The sequence below is a fragment of the Poecile atricapillus genome, chromosome 2 (genome assembly GCF_030490865.1).
Source record: "Poecile atricapillus isolate bPoeAtr1 chromosome 2, bPoeAtr1.hap1, whole genome shotgun sequence".
In the NCBI taxonomy this organism is placed as follows: Eukaryota; Metazoa; Chordata; class Aves; order Passeriformes; family Paridae; genus Poecile; species Poecile atricapillus.
In genome coordinates, this window is record NC_081250.1 from 141,890,996 (window position 1) to 141,907,897 (window position 16,902).

Genomic DNA, 16,902 nt, shown 5'->3' on the forward strand with positions numbered 1-16,902 from the left:
AGTGCATCTCTCCAGCTCACTACCTGAACCACCAAGACAAAGCGATCTTCCTCCCTGGTAAACAAAAAAAGAATCTTCTGTTGCAGTGCAAACAATATGCTCCCCTGAAAATGAAAGACTCTCAGTTTTCCTAGTGCAACCATTGGATGACAACAGATAATTTCTTATTAAGTCACTGGAACACCACATCACTGAGCTGTGCTGAGAGCAGAGCTGTCACCAACACAAAGTGACAGGAATGACAGATGAAGTATTTGATTTCACATTCTTGGCTCTTCTACTGACTCCATGGAGCTGGAGCAAAATCAAAAGACACACACTTGCCACACTCTTCCATTTAGTATGGACCCAGCTTTTCCAGTACAAGGAGCACAACTAATTCACATTGCTTTATGTACCAAGTCCATGATTCTCTTTGATGCCACTACGGTAACAAACAGGAAAAGCACAGTCAGATGAACTCTGAGGGCTGGAAGAATCAGAGGATGCCCAAGGTGTCACATCTCCAAATCAGTTACAGTAAGAGCCTCAAAAGGAATTCTGGCAGCTGTGCACATCAGTCTGGACAGAGAGGATATTGCAGAATTCCAGACTTACCTCTGGAAAAGTGATCTGTATCACTCCCACAAAGTTTGAGGGTAAGTAGAAGGATGCTTTCTCCCAGATGACAAAGGATTAATAATCAAGTATATAAAAAACAGCTGTAAAATGGTAATAGCCCAGGAAGGACACTGTCAAAACTCATGGTGCAGAGACAAAGAAAATACTTTTACGATTTTGCAACTGATCAGAGAAGACAAGACTCCCACCCAAAAGCAGGTCATTTTCATGAGTACTTTTATCAACAGCAGTAGATGGTGTCACAGTGCAGCTGTCAGACAATACCCATGGACCTGCAGATCACAAGGCTTGTCTTAAGCTGAAATACTATTTAGCAAAACAAAGACAGTAACAGAGATTAAAATTTTAATTTAAAATTTTGCCAACAAAAATTGATTACAAAAAGGGAAATTATCTGTACAAAATAAGAAAGGAGGTACTCATTTTAACAAGAGACTGCCATTAAAAATGTATGTGGGAGGACAAACAGCCGTTCAGGTCAAGTGACAAACTGAGAAACAAACAAACTGAGCTTGTAATATGGAATTCTGAAGTGAATTTTCCATAAACAAAGTAAATTGACCTGAAGCAGCTCAGAAGCTAACCAAGGTTTATAATAAATCTGTTTTCCTTGCAAACCTTTTCCTCTTAATTTAGAGAAGGAGGACATTCTAGAAAGCAAGACCCCATGCAGTGGGCCAGTACAATGCCTTTTGATGTACCTTCTCTAACTCAAGCCTTCTTTTGGGCCTTCTGTACAGAGATATTCTGCACTTTGAGTGTGCCAGGGGTTTAACTGAGTCACAAACTATTGCATCTTCACTTACAAGTTGGGTCCTGACTCAAAATGAAGACAAATGCTTTGGAGACTCTGATATTCCTATGACTAAAAACTCCTACCAAAAGGATGATTCTCAGACTATTCAAGTCCACATCAAATAACAGCTGTTGGTCAACAATAAAATCTGTATTTACAACACTGCACTCCTCTTTTCTACCTGCCATTTTACACAAAGAAAGAGACAAGAGCATCTTTAGAAACTTATCACCAAAGAGACAAAAATGGCAGGTGATTTCTAAACTCTGTTCCTGTAAATCTTAAGCACACAGTTCTACATTTCTCCATGAGCCAAATCAATATAACTGAGTTGCAGTGAAGACAGGGAACATACATTTTTTAAAATTTCCAGTCTGCTTATTTTCCACTCAGCTTTGTATCACTTAGTATTTACAAGCTTTTACACCTTCAGAACCCAAGTTTAGTGAAGAAACAAAGTAGTAATAAAAATGTATCAGCCCAGATTCATTCCACCTACTTACAGTTACCTGAGATACCTAAGTTGGGGCAGAACAGCTTTCTGTGCCCCACCTACCCAGTAAAACAGACAAATGCTAAAGGACAATTCCATCAGACTTGAAAATTATCCTAGTGACAACGCTTCTCCTCCTTCAACTACAAAATGAAAAGTGAGCAACTACATTCTGACTTGGAAGTCTTGGTTAAGATTAAAGTAACTGCGTTCTTAGCTGAAGTGTTGGATTTATGTAAACCTAAGCCTTACTTGCTCACTAGCAGCTCCCAGCTAGGGAGGTCAGGGACAGCTGTCTTATAAGAATGCCATGAGACATGCACAAGTCCCCCTTACAGCTGGGAAAACTGAGATAAGTAAGAAGTTTGCTCAAGAGCATGCAGTGAGTCAGTAACAAGTTGCCATTACAGCTTCCTGGATCTTAGCCATGTGCTCTGCCCATGGGAACCCAGAGCAAGGCAAACTACTGTACAGAATCATTCCCTTTTCCATGTCAAGAATTTTTACAAAAAAAAGTACAGATACTAATAAACAGTGTATGCAATTTCTTATTTGACAATGAAAGAGTCCTGCAGTAACCTGTTATTTGTATCTTCACCCTGCCAAAGATTATTTCCAGCTTTGATTCTTAAGAACATCTTAAAGCTTTTAAGATGAAGTTGAAGATTCAGTTAAACAATGCTGCAGTCAGTACCCTAACCACAACAATGTTACATTTTCTAGTTTAAGCAGTATTTATGCTACCCAATTTGGCAATCAAAAGAGAAACCCTGAAGCCAAGAATTCACAGATCTGTGGGGAGGTCGGGGAGAAAAACATGCCAGACTTCAGTTTCATCAGAACAAGCTTTGTAACATGCCATGAAGAGCTCAGATTTCAATTCTGTATGTATCTGCTATTGCCATTTCAAACAAAGGCCCTCTAATCCTTAGCCTTGCCCAGCTCATGATATAGCAGGTAGTACAAATTCTGCATGGCAAGATACAGCTCTGCTCAAAACACAGTTTAACAACAGAAATGAAATATTTCAATTTGCTTTATGAATGCAGCAGAGAGATATCACTTAAATAATGTTTCAGAAGACCTTGGGACTTAAGCACAGCTATGGAGAAACTCAGCTTTCTAAACTTGGGGGCTTGCTTGAGACATCTGCCTCACACTAGATTCTTACTTTACTGCGGTCAACAAAGCTTTTAACATACCAGGCAAGACAGAACACCACTAGCTTGTTCCATCACATCATGGAACAGGACAGCCAATGGATCCTGTTGTGACAGACAATACTGTATAAAGAAGGCTTATTGTTAATTGCAGAATCACACTGGACACTACTGGCTAACCTGGAGCAAGATCTACATTTTTTCCTTCTGGAGTTTTTAATTTGCTCTTGAACCAGAAACATTCTTTCTTTCTAATCAGTTAAATCCAAGAGTACTACAGAGAGCTCAGTTCTTAAGCATTCTCTGCACCAGTGGTCGGTTCTACGTTCAATTGAAACCGAAGAGTTGCTGTTTTCCAAGGGCAGGAATTCTTCACTGGTCCCCTAGCCGGAAACCTTGGCCCCAGTTGTGTCTTCCACCACCCTGCTGATCTTCTGCAGCCCTTCTCATGCTGGCAGGAGGGACACCAAAGCCCGACACGCCTCCTCTCCTGTTTGGCAGCCAGCGGTAACTAGGACAAACCAGAGCAGGAGGAGTTAGAGAAACAGCTGTACCTTGTGGGTAAACGCCAAGGCTGTGCTTTCTTCTTTTCCAGGCACTTTCTCTTAGCTGATACACCTTGCAATAAAACTGGCTTTTCCCAATAGAACTTCAGAGAATTCTTTCTAAATCTAAGCTCTCAGCATACTGGCTAAAGGAATACTGGGAAACTTCCGTCTCCAGGATGTGTAGGGTAACAAGAGAATTGCACAGAACCAACAAGATTGAGAGCAGTTTCAGAACTGTTACCACCTTGAAAGATACTTTTAAAATCAAACCTCATCTTCTAATCTTTATGGAAAATTAGGCTTACCAGATGGGCTTGCAAGCACAGAATTAGAATATAAAGTTTCCCTATTCATTGAAACTTGTACAGAAAGAGTAACTGTAATTTAACACTTTATGCTATGAAAAGGGTTAACTGAGTTGCTAACTCAGTTTGACAGAGGAGTTTGATAGAGGAGGAATATTTGCAGCCCAAAAGGATGTGAACAAGGGCAAATGAATTACAAATTTTGGCTTCTGATAATAGTATTTCAATGCCAAAACAATGAACATGTATCAAGAAAAAGCACTTCAACTGTGAGGGTGACTGGTACAGACTGTGAAGAAGAATAATTTGTAGCCCTGAACAAGTCTACACAACTATCATTGTTAAACATTGCTGAACTGGTAGCTGCTGTAATGATACATGGGAATACAGAAAACAGATCATTTACAGGATAAAACTTCTTTTATATACCATCTGATAATTGCTAGGGAGTTCTCTTTACTGCAGCTCAATTCAACAGCAGAACTATGATATTTACTCTCACTCTTAAGAGTGGCTAAAGACGTAAGACAACCCAAAGGGCAACAAAGAACTCTCACATGGGCCATTTACAAATAACTCAACATTTTTTATGACTCATCAGCTCAGTCAATATGAGAGTCTGAAGAAGGTTGACTTAGCAAAGTATTTTACGCTTTACGATCCCACCAAATATATGTCTGATGAACCATACAAAAAACTGCACCCAAGAAATAGTGAGGTAAAGAATCAAGTCAGCTTACAGGAACTGAGGTGTGGACAGAAAATTCCTTCCTCCCAAATCCATTGGATATTTAAACATTAAGAAGAAATACAGGTGTCCAACCAGATTTCCTATCAGCTCGTTGATGACTCTGTAAAGCAAAAGAAAAAGAATGGTTTCACATGCTGTCTTCTCTAAAAATAAATGAGTGACAATCTTCTGTTCACCTGCCACCAGGCTTTGCCAGAGTCATGACACATAAAACATTTCCCTTCCCTCAGCATTTTGCAGCCACTTCTTCAGAAGGGCCAGCCTCCTGTGCCAACACATCAACAGTCTGTTCCACCCTCCCTTCCAAGCCTTCTCTACATTCTGTATTCAAAACACAATTAAATATTTGTTTACATTGGGGAATCAGACCATATAGTGATTAGTACCCAAAATAATCATCTGCAGAGCTAGAGAAGTTACTGCTGTTTTCAGTGGACAACCTGTCTCCTGCTGTACTGAACTGCTTTGTTCCCAGTTTTGTAAAAGCACTGCTGACTGGAGGCCCTTGAGTATCTTCTGTCATGCATAGAAACAGCAGGTATCTAACAGCAAGCAGTTTTCACAAGTGACGGATGAGTCAGTAGGAGGCACAGCCAGAAAAGGGAATTCAGTTTTGCTGTACTATCTCCTGCTTTTATAACTCAACCAGAAACTTGCTGTTGTCACTAATTATGTTACAGCGGCACCAAGAGGCCCCAGTCAATGCAGGGCCCCAGTGAGGGGCCCACACTGTACAGAGGGGGTTTCTGCATCACAGGGTTTTAGACAAAAAAAAAAAAAAAAAAAAAAAAAAAAAAAGACCAAAAAATTCAACAAGTGCTAATATGGCACACTGTGGGCTTATTGGTATTTTCCCTTGTTTAACAAACTGAAAAAAAAAAGATCAGATTGGACAAGACTGTGAAGAAAAAAAAAGTAATAGCACTATCAGGAGTCAAGCTAAATTTGTTTCTAAAACCAGCAATAATAGCTGGTTCCAGGGGATGACGTCTTTCTTTAGTGTGTTACTTTCTTAGTATGGAGAAGGCCTAATGCATAGTTACTAGAAAACACACCAAACTCTCATTACTCTCCCCTCAGCTACATTCTATTCTCACACGCACATCTCCTCTTTGTTTTTATGTTAAATGACCACCAAGTGACACTGAGCATTATCAGTCAGATTATACAGTTTTAAGCTTCTTATTTTAATATTATTCCTAAATTCAGCAGCAAGTTAAATAGCTGTAAAAGCTTTTATAACTTCAAATTGGCCATATAAGTAAATACATACGATCCACCAATGATGTAGTTGAATCCCAGAATAACCCATGGAAGGTAACAGGCCTGAAAAAGAATGCAGTGAAGAGAGTAAGTACAAGTTAAAGATCTGCTCTCAGCTTCCCACTGGACTAATAAGTGTGATCATAATCTCAATGCTTTAGCTATTAACACAGGCCCCAATTTATTAACTTAAGCAGATTCAAGCTAAAAATGAGCAACCACTAATATTTTCAGACAAAACATACTCATTCAAACATTATAAGCAAACATGCCTTTTGCACCCTATGTTCCACAGCAAGTTTGCACCTGGAACAAAGTCCTAAAGTTTCTGATTTTGAAAAGGTCTAGAAATTATCAAAAGTGTCTTCTCTACAAGATCTGACAGAAACAGCCAAGGTCACAGAAAAAAAAACAATTTAAAATACCAACATTTTGTTACTACATTCAGCTTTTAGCCAGGCTAATGTTTATCAGGATTTTTTTCTTCTTTTTCAGAACGATAAATTATCAGGACATCTTTTCAGTAGAGACACACTGAGTGATATCACATGGAAGACTATGAACTTTGTCTTTGCTACATCTCAAGGAGAATTCTGTGTGAGAGTACAGGACACCTTTATAAGAGTTTTATATTTATACCTGTATTTTGCTCCTCACCCACTACACATGCACCTTATGTGCAGAAATCTTTCCAATAAGCTGTCTGACATACCTTAAATCTTGTTCCAAACCAAAATGATACAATCATGTCTCTGTTCAGCTGGGCCCACACATAAAGTACTGACATGATGAGTGGAATCATCAGCAACTGCAATGGATAAAAAAGTTACCATTACTTTCACAGAAGCATAAGAGACTCAGGCAGGAGGAGCTATGTTTCAGAAGTGGTTTGTAAGCATGGTACATCACTGAAGTCTTTACAGATTGCCCCAGAATATTTTCCAATATGTGCCCTGGATCTGTTCAAAAACTGTTGAGAAAGTTAAGGAGAACCTACTTGGTCATTCTCCTTTGCATGACCATGCCAAAGCAAAGGGCTCCAACCTGTGCCAAGTGAAAGAGCAGCTGCAGGGAACTCCTCTGCTCGTACCTACACCCGCAGCAGTGAGCCCTGTACCATAATCATTTCAGGGCACTAACCCAAGCACTCTCACCTGGGGCCAGGCTAACATGCCAGGTGAAGTGTTATCCATCCAACTGCCACCTATGTCCCATCCTCCTGAGAGTACCACAGGGGGAAGGTGCTCCAGTCAATCCCCATTTCAGGCTATCACAGCCAACCTTGCTAGAGCCTGGAGTTATCCTGTGCTCCATGCCAGAAGCTGGGGTTGTTTCAAACACTTTTTTACACTGACTTTGTATTAGTTGATTGGACTACTTCTAGTGAAAGAAATACAAAGCATTGCTTTAGCTTTCTGAACTGAAGGCAGACTGCACCAGCAACATTCCCATGAACCAGATGAATGCCATAACCAGCTCCTGTGTTTGGCAAAGAGGTTAAAACTCATCCCTTCAGGGGTGCTCCTATTTAATAGATTCCACATTAAAGCTGGCATCCTGACATTAGCCCAGCCTTCTACAAGCCCCACAGTGCACTGTGACTCCTCACACAAGAACCTTAGGGTCTTGATTAAAACCCTTTTTATTTTACTGAAAAAAAAAAAGCATTATCTAATATCTGAACACATCTGAGTCAGGCATAGAGGTCTAGCTGTCCTACTCTATCTTCTGAATTTCAACAAAGGCCACTCAAGACAAGTAAAAAAAAATCTTAAGAAAAAACACTTTTACATCAAAAAACAGACTCTTCTTTAATTCTTTGTATGCAGATAAAAAAAAGTGTATGTACCCCTTAAAAATATATGAATCGACACAATCAGTCTAAAATTTGTATAATGTGTGGGTAATTCCAGCATGCTTTTCAAAATCTGTGGTATCCTCCCCACAGAAAAGTGTAAGTATAAAGTTATGGACAGTCCTTAACACAATTCACTCAGGACCAGAGATGCATGATCACATGGTCTACCAGGGAGCCAGAGAAGTGATGTAATAAATGCTAAGATAATTCTGTATGGAATACTACAGATATTGGTGCAGTCTTTAGGTGTTGGAGACAGATGAGGATGAGAATAGCAGAGGCAGACTCAAGACATCCACTTATCTGACACTCTGTTATAATCAAAACACACTTTCAATTTTCACCCTTAGTATTTGGGGAGATAAGAATTATTTCACTGAAACCAGTTTTTAAGACCACTATCTTAATCATTCCTGTGAGGATTTTGTATTTCATAGCTCTGGTCTCAAACTAAGCCGTATTTTTCACAAAAAAAAAAATAATTCTGTTGGCAAGTAAAAGGCATAATGAACTGAATTTGAGAAAATTAATAAACCAAAGAATTATTTTTAAGTAGAAAAATAAGAAAGCAGATCTACATTTATTAAAAGAAGTAGTGCATAGGTGACATCTTGTGTCCATTTTAGTACAAGTCTGAGCACTTCCTGACTGCACAAAGACACAATTTTCACTTCTTGGCTCCCTAACCAAGTTAGGTGTGGCAGTCAGATCCAAGCTTATGTCTTCAGCTGATGCTAACCCAATGTGAAAAATTAACAATACACACACACCAGTCCATTTTGATATAATCTGAACAGCCCATATTAACTATTTCTGCAGTTAAGTCAATAATGCTCTCTATAAAGTCATTAAGTAGTCAAAAAGTTTTGTAAAATTAATACCTAAGAAACTGCACCACACTTACCTGCATGTCCATTACCAAGCCAGTTATCTGTCATTGCACCATGAAGGAAAATGAAGAAAAACCTGACAGACTACAACAATAAAAAGCTGCAGATATACGGAACACACATTCAAAGATCTTTAATATTCAAAATTAATACTATGCAGTTTTAGGTTAAAATTTCCAACAATCTAGAGATGCATGAACTTAGTTTCAATAACTGCTTTTTGGCAGCCTTTCAAGTTCCCACCTCAAGTCATTACCCTAAGGGCTGATGGGTGCACTGGCTTTTCCTCCCTGATGAAAATGGCTAGCTACAGACCCAATCAGTCCTTGCATAAAGGCACATTAAACGACTGGATTCTTTCATTAGTTTAACACTGACATTTTGGTTTTCTAACTAAAGAAATACCAGATCATTCAAAAATACCAGTATATTGCCAATGAGTCATAGAGAAGAAGTAATTTCTTAAAGTGCATGAATGCAGGCTCTCAATATCCCTCTCCCACCCTTGGAGCTCAAAGAACCTGTTGTAGGGACTGCTGAGTGGAAATAATCACTGAGTGATTTTAATACAATCAGGATGCTTTTAACAGTTCATAAATACATATAAAATGAACCCAGCATTTTCCCAGATCAAGCATCCAGGTTGGTCCTTACATCACACAGGGAACAAGCAACTAGAAACTTTCAAATGACCTGTTTGAAAGTCAGGTCACAATTAGATTAATTAAATGCACACATCCAACCTGCAATAATAAAGAAAACCTTCATCTTCGTAATAACATAACTAAATGGACCTTGTTACAGCTGTGGCTGGACAGGACTAGCAGGAATAGCAATTCCCTCCACATAGTGGAATGTAACTAGAGATAATGTATTGATAAAGCATTTCTACACATCAGCTCTCCTGGCTGTATCTGGTTCACACCAATGTCACCACTCCCTTTTTCTACCTGCTGTGCCACTGCAAATTGCTACAAGGAGACAGCAACAACACAGACAAAATGGGAGTATCTCTAAGGATAGAGGTTCCACACCCTCTCTTGCCAATCATGCCAGTGCTTCATTTCCCTTACAGTAAACACAGTCTTTCTTACATTTAAATGGAATTTCCTGTGCTTCATTTTGTGGAATTGGGTGTCGAGCTCCAGACCCCTCAGCAAAGACATAGACCCCAGACACGACATAGACCTGTTGGAGTGGGAGCAGAGAAGCCCACACAAATTACTGGAGGAATGGAACATCTCTCTTTTACAGAAAGGCTGAGAGAGTTGGGGGACAAACTCTTTAGTAGGACCTTTTGCAGTAGGACAAGCGGTGACAGTTTAACCAAAAAAAGGCTGATTCAGAGTAAATGTAACAAAGGAATTTTTTACTATGAGGGTGATGAAACACTGGCACAGGTTACCCAGAGATATGGTGGGTGCTCCAGCCCTAGAAATATTCCAAGTCAGGCTGAATCGGGCTCTGAGCAACCTGATTTAGTTGAAGGTGTCCCTGCTCATTGCAGGGGGGTCAATAACCTTTCAAGGTCCCTTCCAATTCAAACTACTGTACGATTCTATGACAACACACCAGGCTGCACAATCCCAGCCCTCCCAGCTTCTCACGTGACAGATGCTTCAACCCTTCAATCATCTTCGTGACCCTTCACTGGACTCTCTCCAGTCTCCCTTGTACTTGGGAACCCAGAGCTGAGTGCAGCCCCCACAGCAATCTCAAAGGCTGAGCAGAGAAGAGCAATCACCTGCCTCAATCTGCAGGCAGTCCTCTGCCTAGGGCAGCCCAGGGGCTGGTGGCCACTTTAGCCATAATGGCACATTGCCAGTTCATCGTCAACTTCATGTCCAGCAGGACACTCTCAGGGCCTTTTCTGGAAGATGCTTTGCTTTGTCAGTTCCTGGTCTGTCCTGGTGCCTGAGGCTGTTCCTTGCCAAGAGCAGGACTCTGCAACACCCTTTGCTGAGCTTCATTCCTGGCAAGCCACTTATCCAGCATCTAAAGATCCCTCTGAATGACAGCACAACCACCTGGATTATCAACAACTCCTCCCAGTTTTGTATTCAAGATCTAAAAGAAAATTCAGGTGGTACAGCAGAGCTCACAGAAATGTTTTCCAGCATTCCCAAAGCAACAAGTCCAGCTTCTCCAGGAAGTTGTCTCAGTGAAAATATCACAGCACTGCTTTCACAGACTCAGATGACTTGTACCCAACAGATAAAGGATCTCTCCATGAATTTCAGGGAATGGCAGTGATCAGTCCTTTTTGCACATGGCAGCTTGAACACAATTCAGTGCTAGCCCACACAAGAGCAGCTCAGCAAAGCAACCCAGCCAGCACCAGGGACACTCACCCAGCACATGCTCAGATCTGTGTAGGCAGAGTCCCCACACTGCACACTGGTGTGAGCACTTTAAGTGCTCTCCCTGCAAGGCATTCAATACCTGTTCAGGAAGGCTACACACTTACAAACTCTACAAACTCACCTGGGAACATTTGCTACATTTTAAAACTGTTCCTTGATAAAAACTGGTCTTTGAACATATTTCAGGCAGAACTAGAACTAAAATATTTCTCGAAGTTTGATGATGAGAAGGATACAACAATGCAGATCCAGTTAAACAGGAGCATGAACATGTAATCTGCTGGCCTTCCATCAAAAGCCCCTGAAAAGAAAAGGGATCATTATGAAAGGCACTGAAATTTTGATTAAAAATTAAGACAACTTTTATTTTTTAGAGTCTAAGAAAGCTCAGTTAATAACAGTTGCTTTGCATGCAGTCTGTGGTCTATGATTTTTTTTTTTAATTTTAAAAAGCCTTAGAATAGAACAACCTACAGACTGAAAAATAAGACATTCAGCCTACTGCATTAGAGCACAAGCAGTGTCTATACTCAAAAAAGAACACACTGACTCTGGAGGTAAATCGTTTTAACTACATAAGACCTCAAAAATGGAGTTGGACCCATTGTTCATATGAAACTGCAGGTTAGAAGCACAGAATAAGGAAACAAAAGTGCACAGCAAAAGCAGAAATACCAAGTTTAATGACTGAGTCATGTGCAAACCAGCCCTTACTTAGGCAAATTGCATCCTCTTTGCATCATCTCATCAGACTCAAGACATGCAATGGTTTTTATACTGCAGAAAATATTAGTACACATGACAAGGAGGGTACACATGTGCAGCACATTCTGCTCCTTCTAAGCTCTACTGCTTGTCTAATTCACCATTCCAAACATGTGTCAACTTTTTCAGGACACTGGAAACAAAAATAATAGAGTAACATTCCCTGCAAGTCATATTAAATGAAATGATCTTTAGATGCTCAGTTGAGTTTGAGATCTGACAGAGACAAGGACTAAAAAATAGCCCCCTAGCAACTCCCTGCAAACATGAAAAGCTGAGGCTCTCACTCTTGCTAACTGTGGCAAAAGGCTGACAGAGACTTCAGCATCTATGCGAGACTCCCATCAACTTTCATATAAACCCAGGCACGAAAGGAAAGCTTGAGAACATTGCTGAAAAAGACCCAGACCAGGGCAGGTGAAACACAGTGACAGCAGGAACCACAGTGACACACACATCATGGACAACCTGAATTACATGTTCCTAACTAAACATCAAAATGCCTAGAAAGAATGCCACTGTTCAATGTGAGCACTTCTCAGCTTCATACAAGTATTCTTAAAGGAAGAAAATCTACTTTTAAGCATCAGCTTTTTAGAATAGCCTACATAAAACAAAATTATTAAAATACCATACTGTTTAAGTTCAGCCATGCAAATTGCATGACAGGAAAAAAATACACTTTGAAAAATATATCAGAAAGTTTTAAAGTTGTAAAACTACAGAAATTGAAGGTTTTTTCCCTACTGTTACTATACAACAAATAAAAACAAATGAAGAGAAGAAGCTGACTAAGGCTGTAGAAATGCCAACTCAGGAATCCATCCAAAATAGGAAGAAATCAAAGCTATTATTATTCTACTAGTTTTTTTGCTTCTCATTATCTACGAGATTGCTAATGAGAATATTAGACAAACCACTTAAGTTGACTTCTTGATGAACATCTAAGGAAACTGGACTACAAACTGCCAGAAAGCCCAGCACAGGTATGGTGTGAGAACTATCCCATGGGTCCTTCCATGAGGCCTGGGGTATAATCTTCCATCTGGGAAGAGCTGCAGACCCATAATCTCATCATTCATACAGCTGGGAAGTGAACTCTGCATATTCTGCTTACTCTGTTGATATTTGCTATGTTCTTCTCCAACCAAAGCAAAACAAATGCACATCAATCTCCCTTTCCTATGGAAGTTACAGTTCAGCCTGTTAGGAAAGCACACACACAGTACAAAACCATACAGATATTTCTGACCACTAAATTTGAAGCTGGCAAGCAGCAGCAGTGTATGTTCAAAAACCATGCACAATGCTGAAAATGGAAGTTTCACTTCCTCAGTTTCACAGACAAAAGGAGGCATAGACCAATACGACTTCCACCTGTAAACGTTATCAATAACTTATACACCTTCCAACACAGAAGTATTCAGACCTTTTTCACAGAAAGAAGGGTAAACCTAAGCAAGGACTTCATTTATACTCAGAAAAATGACTGAAATATAAAAGAAATGTATTGGTTTAAACAACACAGATGACCTCCCAGTTTCAAAATTCAGATCTGTTGTACAGCAGAAATTTACCCTTTTCATGAGATTTGTGGCACCAACACAGACAACTAGAGCATTTTTTAAGTATATCTACAAATAGTGAGGTCATTTAGTTTGCATAATTAACCAGGAACTCTTACTACACCTATCTTTGCCCAGTCAGAACTGCCAGCACTCTCATGTGCTCATAAACTACTGCAGAAAGGCTCAAAAGGAAGTAGGAATAATTTCTAGCTATTAAACTAGTATTTAACTTTCACTAAGAAAACAAACAAATATAATCTGGCACTGCTCCTCCCTTTCCCTGGTACTCTTCTTAAGACTTAAACGTGATTCCACAATACTCTCTGGATGGCAGGTCTACCAGGGATCTCTTCTCTCTCATGGGACTTCCCAAACATCATCTTTCAATGCATTCCCCTTTACATCATCAGTTCTAAGACTCCAGTACAACTATACTAAAATTCTTGTTCACAAAGGCTTTCAGGAGACTGGCTTTGCAAATACATTAATTATTTATGTCAATTGAACCAATTTTTAGGTTTAAGGAAACCAATTCTAGGTTTAATGAATTGGGCAGTGCAAAGGGAAACCAGTTTTGAAGCTACTTTGTACCAACAATCTCTTTTTTTGAGAGAAATTATCTATTATCTGAGCTCTTTTTTTTTCCCTTAATTTTTTTCCCTGAACTGAAAATCCTTCTAGTCTCTTAACTTTTTCACATATCTGTTAGGCAGGACTAGACTTCCTTTGTAGGAGGTATCTCTCAACTCAACACAGACAACAGAATAACACAAATAAGCATCCCTATTAAAGCAAGAAAAAACTGTTATTTTCTCCCAATGGATAAACTCATTATTACATTATACTCTATCATCCTTCTCTGATCAAAACATCAGATACAAAAAACAGATGTAAACACCATCTTTTAATCTGTCTCACACAGTTCTTTAAATCCAGCACCAAGCCCTCCTACTGAAACAAGTCCAAAGTTCAGATCCTAAATGGCGAAAGGGAAGGAGCCAGCCACAGAAAATCAGTTTTCAGAGCAGTTTCACACTGACCAACACAAGCTAGCCCAGAGATGAGCCATCTCTTACCAGCTCAAGGCAGGGTTCACCAGATGCGTACAATTTAATGATCAACATACCTGTTTCTAATCGTGACGAATATTGATACAAGAAATACAAATTCACCAAGTAGAGAAATCCTGTTCCAGGTCCCACTGGGAAGAAGAAAGTCGCCGTTATGGGCCGCCAGATCTGTCCAGATCAATAGAGAAAGACATATTTATAAACTGCAGAATGAACTCATATGCACAGGCTTTTTATTTACATTCATTACTTGATAATGAATGAAAACTTGGAACATCAAGAAGATTAAAAATAGCCCAAGTATCGATTGCTGCTGCTTCAGCAGCTTTTATAGTTGTGGCATTTTTTTCAATCCAGTAAGCAAAGCTATTAACACCACACCAGAAATAAATATACAACTCTTCAAACTGCTTTCCATCACATCTTTGCAGTAGTGAGTCTTTAATGCAGTGCAAAAGAGACTCACTGGAAAGGATGCTACCCTGTTTAAAAAACAGTCATACAAAATCCATTCTTCCCTGTTGAACAGAGGCCAAAGAATTCACAGCCTATAGTGTACCATTCCAGACAGCACGTACTATTCTGAGCATTTGAGATCTGTTCTGGGACAGACTCCCGGCTAGGAGTATTGGGCATAGCCAACTGCATGGCAGCACATAGCAAGGACAGAAAATGTCTGGTCATTCACAAATGAGCTCTTTAAGCAGCAACATTTCCAAACTGAGTATTAGGATCCTGAACATCACAGTTCAAGAAGGAACAACAGAACTAGAGGAAAAACCAGTCATTTATGCTACTAAATTTTGTGAACAATAATGAATCAAGGTACAGAGAGAGCCATGGCTTTAATTTTTGTTTCTTCAGTGAAGATATAAAAGATGATCTAACAGAAATTTAAAAATTGAAACGTCTTCTCTTCCTTCATTTTCAGCTCCTCCAATGAGTGCTCTCTTCCAGCTCTGAACCTGTTACATCACAGTGCAAGGAAAAAAATGTCCAGCTTGAGACCACTTTTGATATTGCCATTGCACCCAGAAATACCACATCTGACACCACAAGACATTGGTTGTTAGCTTACATGGACCACATCTAAGCACAGAAGTTGACAATCCCAAACAGAAGCTTTCTCAAATTCCAAACCAGAAGGTGCAGAAGATGCACTCCGTTACAGAATCACAGAGTAGGTCATGTTAGAAGGGACCATCCTCCCTGCCCAATCAGTCGTTCTAGAGCACATGACACAGGATTGCACTCAGACAGTTCTTGAGTAACTCCAGTGAGGGAGATTTCCACAGCCTCCTTGGTCAGTCTGTTCCAGGGCATGAAGTTCAGGTGGAACTTCCCGTCCATCAGTTTCTGCCTGTTGGCATTTGTCCGTCCTGTGACACCTCCCTTCTGATACACAGAGAAACTGATGAGGTCCCCTCTCAGTCCTCTCTCCTCGAGCTGAACAGGCCCAGCTCCCTCAGCCATTCCTCATTAGAGAGATGCTCCAGTTCCTTGATCACCTTTGTTGCCCTCCTGCTGTACCCACCCCAGGAACTCCATGTCTCTCTTGTAGCTCTGCCTCAAAACCTCCTGGGCCAGCCGCAGTCTGGGATGTTTGCCCACCCTGTAAGCCCGAAGTTACAGCTGCCAAAGTCACAGATGACACGGAGCTGGGCAAGTCACCTGTAGCCACAGCCACAGAGCTCCAAAACAACTCCCACAAAAAATGTAGTTAAAAACACACCAGAATGAGGCACAAGACGAACTACAGGGCTGCCAGTGGCAACAGCCCTCCTTCAGTCGCCCTGGCAGGGACGCGCAGCCCGTCACCGCCGTGGGAACCCTAGGCCTGCGGCAAGAGCATCAAGTAAATCTGGGCCCAGCCTGCAGGCCCTGTACAGACTGAGCGGGAAGGCGGCTCCACTCCGGCCGGAGGGGCTCAGGCCACCCCGGTCACCCCTGGGCGCTGTCTCGGTGCGCGGCGCCTCCAGCACGGCCGCGGAACCGGGGGAGCGGCCCTGAGCGCAGCTCCAATGCGGCCCCGCACGCGGCCGTACAATACAACTCCCAGAAGGCCGCGCGCGCAGCGAGTCACAGTGAGCTACTGCGCGGGTGCCGCGGAGCGCGCCGGGAGCGGTAGTGCGGCCCATACCTGGAAGCGGTGGATGAAGGCGTCAGGCCAGAGGAAAAGGTTGACGGGGCTGACGAGGCCCAGCTTGCCCACGAGTGGCACCGCAATGGAGCCGGCGAACCAGTAACGCGTGATCAGAGGGATGCTTCGGAACCAGTCCCCCAGGTCCGACATGTTGCAGCCGCGCCTGGCCGCCGCCGAGGCCTCGCCACGAACCGGCCGCTGAAGAAGAGACGAGAATCAGCCGCTCCCGCTGCCCGGTCACGGAGGGGGCCTCGAGCCAGACGTGGCGCCACCGAATTCGGCCGAGCCGCCGCCGCTGCTTCCGGCTC

General features: G+C 41.4%; 1 protein-coding gene across 1 annotated transcript; it reads right to left on the reverse strand.

The window, feature by feature from the left end:
- Window positions 1–952: 952 nt before the first annotated feature.
- On the reverse strand, window positions 953–16,896 carry DERL1 (derlin 1). The gene is made up of 8 exons (XM_058832748.1): window positions 16,592–16,896; window positions 14,508–14,619; window positions 11,285–11,349; window positions 8,700–8,726; window positions 6,650–6,745; window positions 5,948–6,000; window positions 4,664–4,774; window positions 953–3,581 (listed from the first exon to the last, which is right to left on the reverse strand). The coding sequence occupies exons 1-8, from the start codon at window positions 16,742–16,744 to the stop codon at window positions 3,443–3,445; spliced, it is 756 nt and encodes a 251-aa protein (XP_058688731.1). The 5' UTR covers window positions 16,745–16,896; the 3' UTR covers window positions 953–3,442.
- Between the last annotated feature and the right edge of the window lie 6 nt (window positions 16,897–16,902).